The 15,402-nt window shown below is 41.2% G+C and overlaps 1 protein-coding gene across 1 annotated transcript in view; it reads left to right on the top strand.

Moving 5' to 3' along the window:
* zdhhc8b (zinc finger DHHC-type palmitoyltransferase 8b) overlaps positions 1-15,042 on the top strand; it is an 82,736-nt gene extending 67,694 nt beyond the window's left edge. The window contains exons 3-11 of the mRNA XM_042488640.1: positions 316-473; positions 1,787-1,959; positions 2,150-2,252; positions 3,796-3,887; positions 6,509-6,641; positions 7,991-8,096; positions 9,540-9,646; positions 9,774-10,840; positions 11,800-15,042. Of these exons, the coding sequence (XP_042344574.1) occupies positions 316-473; positions 1,787-1,959; positions 2,150-2,252; positions 3,796-3,887; positions 6,509-6,641; positions 7,991-8,096; positions 9,540-9,646; positions 9,774-10,840; positions 11,800-11,932 (2,072 nt within the window). The 3' untranslated portion in view covers positions 11,933-15,042. The remainder of the gene's footprint in view (positions 1-315; positions 474-1,786; positions 1,960-2,149; positions 2,253-3,795; positions 3,888-6,508; positions 6,642-7,990; positions 8,097-9,539; positions 9,647-9,773; positions 10,841-11,799) is intronic.
* The last annotated feature ends 360 nt before the right edge of the window (positions 15,043-15,402 follow it).

Below are 15,402 nucleotides of genomic sequence, written 5' to 3'. Positions count from 1 at the left end.
TTTCTTGCTATTTTTTTGGCCATGTCATGTCTGTTCTGCTCGAGTCATAGTGTACTTGTTAATCAGTCTTAATGTTTAAAGCAGAATGACTCGTCACATTTATATAAATGTCTCTCAGTGTTTTCTCTGACTGCAGACAGCTCACAGCAGGGAGTGAGCTTCATTTAAAGTTCTCCCCTGTTGCTCCTGTCAAAAGAATTCATGAATTAAAACCGTGCATTTCTCTGTGTCTCTATTTGTGACCGTTTTTCTAACACCCCACCATATGCATTCATACTCTGTTAACATGTGTGTATCTGTTTGTTTCCCCCACAGCGGATGAGGACGAGGACAAGGACGACGATTTCCGAGCGCCGCTCTACAAGAACGTGGAGATCAAGGGCATTCAGGTCCGGATGAAGTGGTGCGCCACCTGTCACTTCTACAGGCCGCCTCGCTGCTCGCACTGCAGCGTCTGTGACAACTGTGTAGAGGTGTGTATGTGTGTGTAAGTGTGTGTGTGTGTGTGTGTGTGTGTAAGTGTGTGTGTGTGTGTGTGTGTAAGTGTGTGTGTGTGTGTGTGCAAACAGAGAGAGTGTGTATGCTTAGTGTACTCAGGCACTGAAATCTAAACATGCATCAAGGTTAGACTGACATATCAGCTTTTTTATCAACAATATGATGCTGTTCTGTCAACACTGGACATGTTTGATGTGATATGTGATGCGGTTTGTTTGCACACAGCACAAACAAAGTATCCAGAGGCTTCTCTGTCCTGCCAAGAATTCAAATCTGAGACAAATGCTGAATATATATAATTAATTTCTTAATATCAGTGGGGTTTTTGGCAAAAATGTGCTCATTAAAGAACATAATTAGTGGCAAAAATATTGGCAGCTTCAACCGTAAAATACTGTTAACGGTATTAGCTTTTAAGTCCTCATTTTGGTCGTGGACAAATGTACACACACATCAGGACATTAACACACAAGATGCAGAATTCCACAGGTTTTGTTTCTGCATCCTGTTTTCTCCGACATTTTATTAAAGAATGGCTGATTGTTTGACTTTTTGATTATTATTTAGACATCAACTGATAAAAGTAGGGCTACAAAAAACTATTAGATTGGATTTATAGGTTGCTAATGGATCACACATTTTATTAAAATTTTTCGTCCCAACAAGAGTGTCGGAAAAACCCTGGCTCTTAACTTTAAACTGCTTTATTCAGTGTTTTTATTGGTTTAAATCCCTGACTCTGTTTGTTTTGGAGAGGATATCTGTGGATAACTCAGCTCCCTGTGAAAACCTCCAGAATGTCTCAATCTGAAGTTATCAGAGCAAAGATTAGCAGGTGCGAGTCCAGCGGCCTGTCTGCATTATTCCAAAAAGCACTGGAAAACACTGATTTGTAACATGAAACTGATTTATTCAGTGTTTTTACCGCTTTAAATGACTGGGTCTAGTTGTTTTGGGGAGAAAGCGACATCTGTGGAGACAAATCTCCTAACTATCGAAAACTGAGGGAATTCTAACCAGGAGAAGTCTCAGCTGGTTGCAGTCCTCACCAGATTTAGATACCACTAAAGCCCTGACATCTTAAGTTTATTTTGCCTTATTTGTTGAGAGATCTAAACATGTCCCTTCCTAGTTATAAGAGATGATACATAGGTCAAAATTTCAAACATAAATTTAAAATCAAATTTAAAGCTCAAACCAAGACAAATGTAGGTCTGTTATACAATTTAATACCTTAGAAATGACTTAAATAGATTTCAGGAGTGTAACTTCCTTCCTCCCTCTGCAGGATTTTGACCATCACTGTCCCTGGGTGAACAACTGCATTGGCCGGAGGAACTACCGCTATTTCTTCCTTTTTCTGCTATCACTGAGCATCCACATGGTGGGAGTTTTCTCCTTTGGCCTCATCTTTGTCCTCCACCACAGAGAGAGACTGGCAGCACTGCACACCACTGTCACGTATCCTTTAAACGCTGGCAAGCTAACTGTGAAGCCGTCTTTGTTCTTTTGACTTTGGTTGATTGTATATTAAATTTTTTATATTTTTTCCTGTGTGGCCAAAAGTTAGTGCTAGATTCTTCTGTCTGAATGAGTCAGTGAGTTTTCCTTGTGATTCTATATTGTTGTTGAGCTTGACCATCGTGTCCAGTCTGGTGGTGATGTGTATAGCGGGGCTCTTCTTTATTCCAGTCATGGGACTCACAGGTTTCCACATGGTGCTCGTTGCTCGAGGTCGAACAACCAATGAACAGGTGAGTGCAGGAGCTGCAGACGTGCTCGTTCTGCAGGTACACACAAACATTTTGCCTGTTGTTTATCCAGTGAAAGTCAACAGAGCTGTGTTGCCCTGCTTCACACTAACACAGACTCAAACATTCACGCCTGGAGTTGTCTGACTGTTGGCAGCCATGCCTGCTTTAGGGAGCCTTTGAATTAGTTTGAGAATTTTGACAAGCAAACCTCTGGTCACCACAGTGCATTAATGGCACTCCAGCTGCACATGCAGCCAAATAATACAGTCCAATTAGTCTGTGTGGACAGAAATAACTTTATCCTAAAGGGGACCTTGTATGACTTTTTTTTTTTTTTAATATCTGTCAATTATATAAGGTACAGTGTCAGATGTTCATAATAAACATGGCCAGAGTTGTAATTAATGAGGTAAAGGTATGCAACAGTGATCCCTGAAAGCAAAAACCTCAGTCTTCAGATCACTCCAAATACATTGTTTCCAGTGATTTTTTCTTATTTTGAAACAAGCTGATGACAGCTCATGATGGATTTCTTTATATCCATCTGCTTTAGACACATTACGACAAGTAAAGGAGGAACCTATAACCAAAACACAGTGGCATATAAGATCATGCATTCAGGATGCTTAGAAAGGTATAAAAGGCCTTTATAGGGCTGGAAACATTAAAATACACCAACACATATCGGCTTGCACCTTCTTCAGGGTGTGGTCATAACGCTGCCAACCCTAAAGAAGGCGCAAGACGATAGATGTAGCTACATGCTAACATCATGGGAACAAATAATCTTGATTGCCATTCTTGTTAACTTCTCACAGATTTCTGATCATATTCCTGCTGGAACATATCCAGTTATGAAGATTTTGTTTTAGAGGCTTTTGGTGATTTTTCACAGAAGAAAGTGCCACTATACTCCATCACAGTCATTCCCCTGGCTGCAAGTACACTGCTACATGTTGCTACATGCTAACATCAGGGGAATCATGTAGTCTTGGTTGTCAGTGTTGTTAATTTCTCATTAAATTTGGATTATATTTCTACTGGAACATGTTCACTTACAAAGATTTTGGTTGCCAAAATACGGAAGACCCAGAAATGATGACCAATCAGGGCAGACTGGGCTTTTTTTGGAGGGTGGTTATCGAGACAGGCAAAAAAAAGAGTGCCTGTCTCGACTCATGGTGTATACAGGTGTTCCAGCACAGGAAGTATGATGAAAGTAAAGTGGTTTTTGGGTTGGTTTTTTTTACATTAAATGACAAAAACATTTTCTAGTAGAAACCCAAAATACAAATATGAACCTAAAAATGGGCACAATAGGTCTCCTTTATTAAAAATAGTAAAACCACATGAAAATTAACAGCACAATTATTCACAAACACAGCAATTATGTGATACTTCAGCAAAGAAATTACCACTTTGTGGTCAATCGCTGGACTTGTGTGTGTTTATAAGTTTGCATGTGTGTGTTTGCATGTGTGTACATGTGCGCACTGTGGCCTTTCTTTGACGCCGACTCTAAACAAGGCGTTGTGCTCCTCAGGTGACGGGCAAGTTTCGCGGTGGAGTAAATCCCTTCACTAAGGGTTGCTGTGGCAACGTGGAGTATGTCTTATGTAGTCCCCTGGCACCCAGGTAAGATGCATTGTTATGCTGCATGTGTGTTTGTATGTACAGTAGATGCTTTCAGGGTTTATTTTCTGTCAGTACACTGAATGATTTTTAATGAATAGTGCTATATGTCTGCACTTGATACAATATGTTTGTGTGTGGTTATGGGTATGTATGATGTGTACTAGGGTGAAAAGCCTGTGACATCTATGCCATATCACCAGCGTGCAGCACCATGTAACTGCAGTAATAAAACACACATACCTTATGTGTATGAGTGTATGCACGTGCTCTGAGGTGGATGCGGAGGTGTGTATCTAGTCTTAAAACAGCCAGCAACCCCGGGGGAAGGCAGATGGCTGAGAGGATTGAATCACTCTGTAGAACAACAGTTAATGGGAAATGGAGCGCAGAGCTAGTCAACGTGCTTTTTACACATACACACACACAGTGTCGCTAAAAGCCGAAACACCAGTTTTATAATCCATAGGGACGAGTTCCTTTCCGTAAAAATCAACAGTGTGACCACAGAGAGACGACAGCAGGTGGAGGTGAAATGCTGTGTTACAAGCATCTGCTGTTAAATTGTTGCATACTCCCTAATGGAGGGTTTTTGATTTACTGAACCACTGACTCAAAGCATGTTAGACCAGACTGATACTGAATGAACTGTCAAAGGCATTTTTTTAGAGTCATCCTGCAAATCAGCCTTATTCATTTTAGCATGGATATTTTTATGTAGGGGTTGATTACTTGAAATTACTTGAAAAGACTGCCCGGAAAATGTACCACACATTTTACTCCCCAAGCTTCCACACCATTAAATATTAAAGAAATCACACCGACAGCCCTTTTAATTATGAAATAACCCTGTAAGGCTCACTTAAATGCTGTTTTTGTGTCAGGACATTGTGTCTGAAAGTCAGAACTGTGTAACTAGTGAAATGGGATTACACAATAATTTCATCATTGTATTCTGCACTGCGAATCACTGGAAGTCTACCGTGGGTTGATAGCAGAGTACAGTGTAAGGTGCAGTATATCAAGTAGGAGACGAGTACTGAAATTAAGGCGGAGCAAAATATCAGTATTATATCAACATTGTGATATTAAATTAGATAAAGTCTTAATATCGCCCCACCCTAACAAAACAACATTAGTAATTTTGGCTGTTTTTGTGTCTATTGCTATATGTTTTGTTAGAAGGTGTACATACTATACAGGACATATATTAGGTCATATATTTACATAGGTGTAGGTTTCAGGAGGACACAGTGGAAATGCCCCCCTCAGTTTTAGAACATTTGCATTTGTCCCTGGCAAAAAAAACATGAAAGTAGCAGAGGACTTTTTTTTGACAAAATTAAAGACAAATACACCACAAATTGATGCAGAAAAGCCACAAATTGGTGCATAAAATTTTCTGGAATGCAGAAAATTAAAGGTGTACCATGCAGGATTATCAGTGAATGTTTGTAAACAGACTCACAAGTGAAAGACAAAGTAAAAAGCCAACCCCATATTCCCTCTTGTTTTGCATTTCACCTCTTATGTTTGCATTTTTCTGCACTGTTTCTTGGATGCTTGCTGCTTACGGTCTGGCATGTGGTCATTACCATTTTATAAAGTCCTGACCTCACAAACTTTAATGTCAAACATTTATATGATAATTTGCTAGGCTGCATGCCATTTATATGGTTCTAAAGTTTCTGTGTCTTTTACAGATATGAGATTTTTTATTCGTCTAAGTCTGAAACACAGAAAATACTAGCAGAGTGGGTGGGTTATAAGTGATAATAAGAGGGATTACTTCTGCATTCAACTTGTTTTGTTTTTTAAGGAGTCTTGTATAGTATATCTTTAAGTGCTTGATGGTCAAAATTTTCTGGTGTGAAGGGACCCCCAAAACCCCCCTTTTCATAGGAGACAAAGAAAAGAGACATACAGGGGAAACCCAGAAAACTCTCAAGGGGCTTGACAATTGGTGTTCCCTAAGAAACTATCAATCAGTGCATGCAGTCTGTTAACAAAAACAATTATAAAATTATTTTTTAAACTAATAATAATAATAATAGTATATAGGCTATAATAAGAATATAAATATAAAATATAAAGAAAGGATGGGCAGATGAGGGAAGAAATAATTTGGACAGAAATAATTTTATTTTCATGTAATTCTATGTGACATAAGGTGACCTAAGTTTGACTCAGGTACAACTTAAATATTCCTCCCACATTGTACTGGGCACCAAACAGATCGAGTTCAACTCTCACAGCACATAACATTTTTAGAGGTTATTCTGTGCAAACATAAGATACAAGAAACAGAGTATTTCTCACATAGAAAGCCCTTCTTATTCTAGTCTCACCACACAGCGATCTTTTCTTCTGAGAAATTAATTCAGTTTGCAGCAAATGTTTCTCTACTGTTCACTAGTAGTGTACAGTACCGTACAGTGGTCTGATATGAAGTATTTTCAGTGAACATCGTGTGCTGTTTCAGCCGAGTTGTAAACTTGTCATCCTAGTTGCTCCCAGTGTGGCACTGTATCACGAAACATTTCAAATGTAATTGAAACACTGACGACACTAAAACTTGTAAATTGGGGAAGTGCTGTTTACGCCTGTCACCGGTTTTTATGCAGGTACATGCTGGACCCCAAGAAAAAGCCCCATGTCAAAATTCAGCCCCCATTCATCAGACCTGACCTGTCAGACAGGCAAATCACCATCAAGATCAGCGACAACGGCATCCACAGCACCATCATCAGCTCCAAGGTGAGTTACTACAGAGATATATTGTGTTATTTCACTGTTATTCCACCATGCAACTGGCTTACAGTTAGCCCTTTTTGTGCAGGGGTGGAGCCATTTTGTCTGGCTGTATTCCCATAGTCTCATGTCACAAGTGTGTAGCACATGTGTATCCCCAGTTGTGTTCCAAGTTTCCCTTTTTACGACAGGCTCATACTCAAAGCAGCATATAGCTCACAAACGTCAGATTTTCCCCGTTTTTAGAACAGGACATTATTAGATACTGGAAGTCAAAGCCAAGTGACTCACAGATGGAAAACAGAAATCTGACTGTTTCTTGACCCCAGAGGGATATGCTATGTCTATAAGGGTGATGTTAAAGGCAAACCTGCCCCTACAAAAGAATATAAACAAATATGAGTAATTTAGAGACTATATCCATTGGTTTTTATGTAATTTACTAAAAAATATAAAAAATCAACTTAGAGAATTAAGAGAATTAGAAATTGTTTGATATAGGTAATTCATGGTCCTTTAAGGAGAGAAGGCAGATTTTGTCTTTACTTGCAAAATAAACTTATCACATTAACCTACAGTGCAAAGTAAGGGAAAGTGTCTTATTCCCTTTCAGAGTAACCCCATGGATTCAGTCATTTTCTGATGTTCGGATTTGGTCAGTGACAGCTTTTCTGTGAGCCATTGAATTGAAATTTTGGAGAAAAATGTAAAAATGTCTTTCCAACATTTTACAAATCAAAGCTTGTTTACAGGTAAGAGAGGGAGACTTTCTGCCAAAAACAGTAAAAAATTATCCAGGTGCAGGCACTCAACATGGTTAGAAATATATAAAAGAACTTTATTTCACCGGGCTAGAAACATCAAAAATACACCGACATGAATTGGCTTGCGCCTTCCTCAGGGTATTGGGTGTTAGGTGTTGGGGAGTTTGAAAATGAAAAGAAAATCTGGGGGTGTAGAAACAGAAAGACCTCTGTTGCTGGCTCAGTCTCTGTTTGGGGCTTCAGGTGTCGGGTTTTGACAAGGACGAATGATGTGTGGAATTAAAAAGGCAATTTCTCGTTCTGCTGCATTGAATTTGGCCCTTTTTCGTACAACAAACAATGCTCTATTGAAGACGGGAAAAAAACCTTAAATTCAATACTGAGATCATTTTAACATTTCCACCCCATTACCCACACACACTAAAAAATGAAGGTCAAGTAGAGCAGCTGCCTAGTGCAGCTTTGCTTCCTTACAACCATCTGTGAGAGTTGTATTGCTGCATCCTTGGCACTATTACATGCTCTTCTCTATTTCATCTGCTGTTCCCCCACCTGTTCTGGATGCTTCTATCACTGTTCTCCTCTGTGTAGTCCAAAAGCAGCCTGGATGGCCTGGACGAGAAAGAAACGCAGCCACCGCTGCCCCCCAAAGCAGACAGGTACAACCAGCTGAAGAGCCAGCTGACCTCCAGCGAAGGTGAGAAACACAGGAATAAAGGTATTCCCTCCCTCTCTCCCCTGTCACTCATCATCAATCCCATTTCTTCTTCCTGACAGCAATTCCCCAAACTCCCTCTGTACATCACCACTGAGTGGTGTGACTTGCCTCTAGTTTAACGTGATAAATGTCCGTCCCAGTGGCAGGTCAATGGCCTCTTTAATGCCGAAATGGAGAATGGGCGTGATCTGTGGTGAGGACGCGAGTCCTGTTCACTGAATCAGCACCATTTGTGGTATAATGGAGAGATTTCACAGTGAATCATTGCAGTGTGAATAACTGCCTTTTTTGTTGTGGCTTGTAGCAATTGATCTCTGCCACATGGAGGGATAGGAGATGAATATCTAGAATCAGGACTCTTAACCAAAAAAATGACTGACTGCCTTTGGGTGTCATCTGTGTAAATTGAGAACTGTAAAATTACGGAGTTGTTGTCACAGTTTAGGGTGTTAGCCAGTGGTAATGTCTTTACACTGTTGCATTCAGCAGTATGAAGTGTCAGAAATATGTGGTGTGGACCTACAACAGCAGGTTCCCTCCAGAGGATCTTCTGTGTCATGGTGCATTGTATCAGGGAGTGAACACTTTCTGCTCTTCCATGAAGCACTATCACTGCCTGGTGGTACCTCAAAGTACTGCAGCAAGTCTAAAGGGACTCCCCTCCCTGTTTAAAGCAGTTTAAAAGACTTTTGTGGAGGTAAGAGATCTTTGCAAATCCCTCAGAGACACATACAGAGGTTTGACGCTTTGCTCAAGACACATCATAGTTTTTCAAAGCATTGGTAGAGGTGCCAGCAAGGGGGGGCTGCATTCCTTATTATAAATTTCATGTCTTGACCATGTTTTTGGGGGGGGCATACATTATAATATGACATCTTCATGTTTTGTTGGACAACATACTATACGATGACATTTTCATAGTACTTTGGATGACATACTATACGATGACTTTTTATGCTTTTTTGGACCACACGGTATATTTTGATATTATTTATTATATTTTGAGAGACATACTATACTATGACTTTTTCATGCTATTCTGGACAACATAACTGTGCTATTACTTTTTTGTGCTGTTGGGGACAACATACTACACTACGAATTGTTAATAGTATTTTGAATGACATACTATACTACTACTTTTTTATGCTGTTTTGGATGACATGGTATACAATCACCTTTTAAGGATGGACAGCTGGCTGTTGTTGCAGGGCTCAGATTTTTGCAGTTACAGAATGGGCTTTTACCATCTCACTGCCCAATCAGTCCAGTTCATTTTTATTCTGTAGCAATGGTTATTGTAGATGTTTCAAAAATGTAATCCCTATCACCTCATTACTCTCATAATAATATCTAACTGTGAATTTTTGCACAGAACTGGTAGTGTCCATAACACTGGTCTTATGTCTGTGTGTGTTGTAGAGAGTTCTCTTTCTGGTAAGACCCACCCATCCACTCCAGCTATGTACAAATACAGGCCATCATTTGGCACCATGCCTAAAGTCCACTACCACACTGCTGGAGAGAAGGTAAGACATGATATTTTTGGCACTTTTTTTTTCTTTATGTAGTATCACTATCATGACACTATGATTAACAGCTCCACCCTTATAGCCAGGGGTTATATGGTGTGTTGCTCTGCTGTTTACTCCTCAGATTGTCATGCAAGACGAGCGGAAGACCTCTGCTATCTTGGAGGAGGGTGTCCGCGGTCATGACTACCGATCTGAGCCTAACCTGGACCTGCCTGAGTACACCAATGCTCCTCTCCACCGCACCTTCCAGTCCTCTCCCCTCCAGCTGGACTCTGACCCCATCAGCTCCCGCTCTCTCAGTCTGAAGCAGGGTCAGCGCCGGCCAGAGAAGGGCCAGCTCCCAGCACTGCAGCCGCAGACAGTCACCTCCACCCCGTACAAGAGTGTCTTCTCGCCCAACACGCTCTCTAACCGTAATGGCAGCTTGTCTTATGACAGCCTGCTCAACCCCAGCATCTCCCCTGCCGCTGCCAATGAGTGCATGGCTCATCGTGGTGTGCCCTCCATGGGGTTCCACTCACCCTACCTGCCCACCAAAATGTGCCACATCCGGGAACCTGAAATGCAGAGGCACCAGGTCGCCCCCACCTACAGCCCGGTGATGCCGCCCAGGGGGGTGGGCAGGCAATCTCCCCACCTAAGGGACAGGGACCCATCCCCGGTGCGTTACGACAACCTCTCTCAGACCATCATGGCCTCCATCCAGGAGCGAAAGGAGATGGAGGAGAGGGAGAAACGACAGATAATGCATGGGCGCTCCCAGACCCATATCTATGCCCAGGACTCTGGCGTGTTTGATGGGGGCTATGGCCTGCCCCCCAGTGCTTGCTACCAAGATGGGCCTCGTGGCCCAGGCTCCAGAGGCCCAACTCCCCCGGCTTATGGAGGCTCCAGGGACAACCTGATGGGGGTCGGCCTGGTGAGCTACGGGCAGAGAACCCCTGTGTTGCGTCATGCCGGCTCGACGCTGGGCCGTGCCCCTAGGACTTCATCCACCTCCTTGCACACAGATCACAGCAGCAGCAACAGCAGCCAGAGCAGGGCCACTTGCCCTGAGGGCCCCTATCGCTCCCCGGCCCACCAGCCTCGCTCCCCTGCCATGCCCCGATCCCCCTCTTACTCTCACCAGAAACTCTCCTACATCAGTGCCCATGAGAGGACAGACTCACCTCGTCTGGGGGGCCCAAGGTATGAATCCTAATGTTACCCCTGTGGGACTGCATGCATTTACCAACCAATAAGGACTGGTGAGCTTTGAATGCATTCTTGCTGGAAACACAGTAATTAATGGGCACTGCTGTACTTGTCCTAACTGAGGCAATGTGTAGCATTTGTATAGGGTGTATGGTATTTGTCCAAATGTCTATTTATCCATGTTAAAGAGTAACTGAACCCCCCAATTTTGGCTTGAGTGCCTCTTCACTGGAATTTGAAAAAATTCTAAAATGCGAAGGGCAGGGAGGGAGGCTAAAACACACCCAGTCACCCAACCGTGCCACCTCTTGATCCACAGCACCTCCCTGCTCCCCACAGACACATAAAGTAGTTGGTTGATGAAAGGGCAGTGATGGGGGGCTTGGTTGGTGATGAAAGCAGGCTCCTGCTACCAGGATCAGCCAATAGCAAAATTCAGTTGCAATAGCCAGAAATCAACCTTGAGAGGGCAGTTACTGTGCATATGAGAACACAATGTTAATACTTTTATTACTTTGCAATCAATTGTCAAGAGTTGCACCTTGATCAATCAACAACACTACTAAATACTCATATATATTCCTTTTCAAATGGGAAATGTGATTTGGGGCTTTAGTTACTCTTTAATCTTTGTCTGGTGTCAATTCTTACTTGTTCTGTTCTGATTTAAATGTTTGACTTTCTCGTGAAATAACCATTTTTTGTATTATTTGACAAATGAATAAAGTTGTGTAACTCCCCATTTCTTTTTCTTTTGCATGCCTTTCACCTACTCATCTAACATTTCAAAGCCTTTCATCTCACTAACAAGCAAACTCTCAAGTAATCATACAACATGCTATTCTGTTTTTGTCATTTAAAGCTCTCATAAACATCTAATCTGCATGTTCTGAATGTTGCCTCAGTATTTAAATTATTTTTTATTGAGTCATTTTCTCTGTTTTTCTCTTCAGAGAGGCCATGAAAGTTAATGGGCAGATGGACTGCCACCCCGGTTCCCAGGGCTCGACCCTCAGCCCCAGTCGCCACAATAACGTCAAAAAGGTGACGGGCGTAGGCGGCACCACGTATGAGATATCAGTGTGAGCAGGGACAGCCAAAGCCAACAACAACGGCCACCCTGCTGCAAAGAGATTTTCTCCTCTCTGTTATTTTAGTGATGTCTAGACAACGGCCAGTCAGGGGCACATCCCCGATTTGGAGTTATTCTCCAATCAGCGGATCTGTTTGCCCCTGTGTGGGTCTGTCTAGCCAAATGCCCAAGTGTGTTAGTACCGGAGGGGTTGTTTGTCAGTTGATAGCGCAGCTGCAGGCTGTGTGTGTGAGGAGTGTGTTGTTGTTAACATTTTGTGGCTCACCATGTTGGTCGTAAGAGTGGACCGTTAATGTTATTACTGTTGTCTCTCAGCTGTGGTCATGAAAGCGTACGTTGTTCCAAATGTCAAACAAACTTTGCTCCAGCAGGCGCCGACGGCCGAACGCAAACACTTCAGATGAATTAAGCACTGACATCCTCACCGTGGACCTCTGTGAAAAGACTAACATCCTTTAAGAGTCGATTGACCTCAAGAAGTCAAGGTGCTTCACATTAACTTGTACTGTCCATGCCATCTTCAGCATGTTCAGTGGAGCTGTCAGATGAGACGGAGGAGCAATCAGTTAGATAAACCGCAATGCAAAGTAGGTGAGGTGAGAAGCTGGGGGTAAAAAAATGTCATCTTATTATGTCTGGTGGCTGCATTTCAAATTCAGTGAGAAAAGCTTGCTGTTGATTTCAAGTAAAAATAAACTTAAAATTCTTTCTTTGTCGAAAAGACATTTCTCAGGAATGAATGCAACCAGCAGAGATGCTAGATGATATAAACGGCTCCTTTTTTGACTAAGTAGTGAGCAGGTTTTTAGGGCTTGAATACAGCTTAGCCCCCTTTATTCCTTTCACAAAGGTGCAGTACATCACAGGCTTCTGTTGGTTTAATGTCAGTCATGACACGAGTGCTGGGCAGATATATAAGCATTCTGTAACATCAGATTACCTCTTCCCAAGAGTTCAGACTGAGTCCAGCCTTGCACAACCAAAACAACTTTCTGTTTTTGTGTAAAAGAAAAATTGTTGAGTGTGTAAGTTGTTTGTGTTGTAATCATCGGAATGGAGAGGTATAGAAGAACCAAGCCATTGTCCCGTGTAGTATAAATGATCACCCTTTCATTATTATGTAGTTGTTTTTTTTTTATTGGGTTTATTTCCTTTTTATATAGCCAACCTTTCAAAAGCTATGTTTGATACATCTTTTTTATACAGATACCTGGAATAGATGTTTTCTTTTGAGTGGAGTTTTTTTGTTGATAAATTATAAATTCAATAAATGAACCAGATGATGATGATATAGTAATAATGGTTAAAATCCATAGAGTAAATATAGCTTATCCTACTTTGCAGTGTACAAAATAAAAATGTATGATGGCATGTCATTACATGATATGTGATTTGAGGAGGGAAAAATATTAAAGGTCTAGTGTGTAGGATTTATCCTGCAGCGAGGTTGCAGCTTGCAGCTAACTGTAACTGTGTAACAACCATGTAGAACTACAGTGGTTAATGTTTAAATGCAAGGCTCTATCTACAGCCAGTATTTGGTTTCTTCGTTCTAAGCCACAGTGGAACAACATGGTAGACTGCATGGAAAAATACTTGCTCTGTATGTAGATATAAACTTCTCATTTAAAAGGTAATGAAAACAGACCAGTTCTTAGTTAAAGGTAATTATACACCAATGAAATCATAGTAATGAATATTATCTTCCATTTCCGTCAATATATCCCTCCAAATCCTACACACTGGACCTTATAAGTCATAGTCTTTGACTGGTGAATGATCATGTGATCTGCATTGAATTGCCAATGTGTGCTGTACATGAGTCAAGGATTGAGCTTTCAGTAGAAGCTGCCTTGAGATTTCAGTGCCAAAGTGGCTACCTTATAATTTTTCAAATGCATTGACTGGGTGACTTCACGAAGACTGAAAATGTCAAATCAATTAATTTGCAGCAGCTGTCTGGTACAGCTCCAGTATTACCCATCACTCAGAGATGAAAAACGTTTTCTTTTTTTTGCTTTTAATTGAAAAAAACATTTATTGCTTTTGACCATAAAATGAACTGATAGAAGTGGAGGGCTTTTATTTATATTTTGAAGCAACTTCATATGAAAAAAAACATGCCAGAATTTACATGGATGTATTGTGGTAGATTCGGTCCAGCAACATTTGCATGACTAAACCATCGTTGCCTTTTGAGACGAAAAGCTCTGTTTCATACACAGTGAATTGTGGCTTGTTGAAAAAAGATTGTTCACTAAAGGACAATGACATTAGTGTTTTGTATCGGGCAGCGAATGGCAGGAATGATACTAGTGAGCAATTTAGACGGGGTAAAATTTTGATCGCAGAAAGTTTTGGAAGAAAGGCCAATGCACAAGGTAAAACATGATAAATTATAAAATTACATCACTTTTTTAAAGGATTTTTTTCCTTCTCATTTCTGATGCATTCATAGATTCCTTTATTCAGTAATCAGAGTGTAAAGGCTGGTAGCTGTGGTGGAGTCTTGCTTTCTGACAAGGTTGGATGTTTCTGAAACTCTTTGTAGTTACAACCTTTTGGCTAGTATGGTCTCCCTTTTAAAGGTCTCACCCAGCTGCCTTACCATGAACACAGTAATGTGAAGCAACAGGATACTCTATTCAAGTCATGTATTTCCGAATAGTTAAAAACCGTTTCTGTTGTCAGGCTGTGGTATACAGGGATACTTTTTTGGCAAATCTGACTGGTGTCAATAAAAGAGCTAACAGGAACATCTTAAATTACCCAAACAGGCAGTTAGCTGCCAAGTTGCCTGAAAATACCCCAGTCTATCACGACCACATATCAAAACACTATCGATGTCATTCCTCTTTAAGATGACTGCCATTAGTCCACTGTTCTTTCTTTGGGATGGACATCACTGCAGGTCAGGGGCCATTCCTGACAGTAATGAATCTGTTTTTTGTCAGCCACGAGCTGATGTTGTTTTCTGAAACTCAAATAGAAAGTTCAGTATGTATTGAAATATAGAATATACTATAAATGTACATGCGTTCCTATTTTTGTGAAGAGGAAATATTTCCCAATGACCTGAGCAGAGTAAATAAAGTTTCCAACTCTGAGCGAATGAGATTGATTTTTGTGAAACAACGTGGAACACTTGTAAAACACTGATATTAAATTATTTCTTTGATCCATAACTTGACATACTGGATTGACAATCATCCCGGTCTCTGTTGGATATGTAACTATTAACATAATATTACTTAAACTCCTCCTTAAACTCTGTACATAATCTTATTTTAGTATACATCAGAGGTGTGGAGTCCAGTCTCATGGCTTGGACTCAAGTGAGACCCAAGTCACAAGCCACTGGAAGGGTCTCCCAAGGCAAAGTGGTCCCTGGGGAGGGGCCAGACTAAGATCAGTTCAAAGAAGACTTTAATGACACATTACCCATGGGCCACAAGTACCTCTG

Source organism: Plectropomus leopardus, chromosome 6 (assembly GCF_008729295.1).
Source record: "Plectropomus leopardus isolate mb chromosome 6, YSFRI_Pleo_2.0, whole genome shotgun sequence".
Lineage (NCBI taxonomy): Eukaryota > Metazoa > Chordata > Actinopteri > Perciformes > Serranidae > Plectropomus > Plectropomus leopardus.
This window is presented reverse-complemented; position numbering and strand designations above follow the sequence as displayed.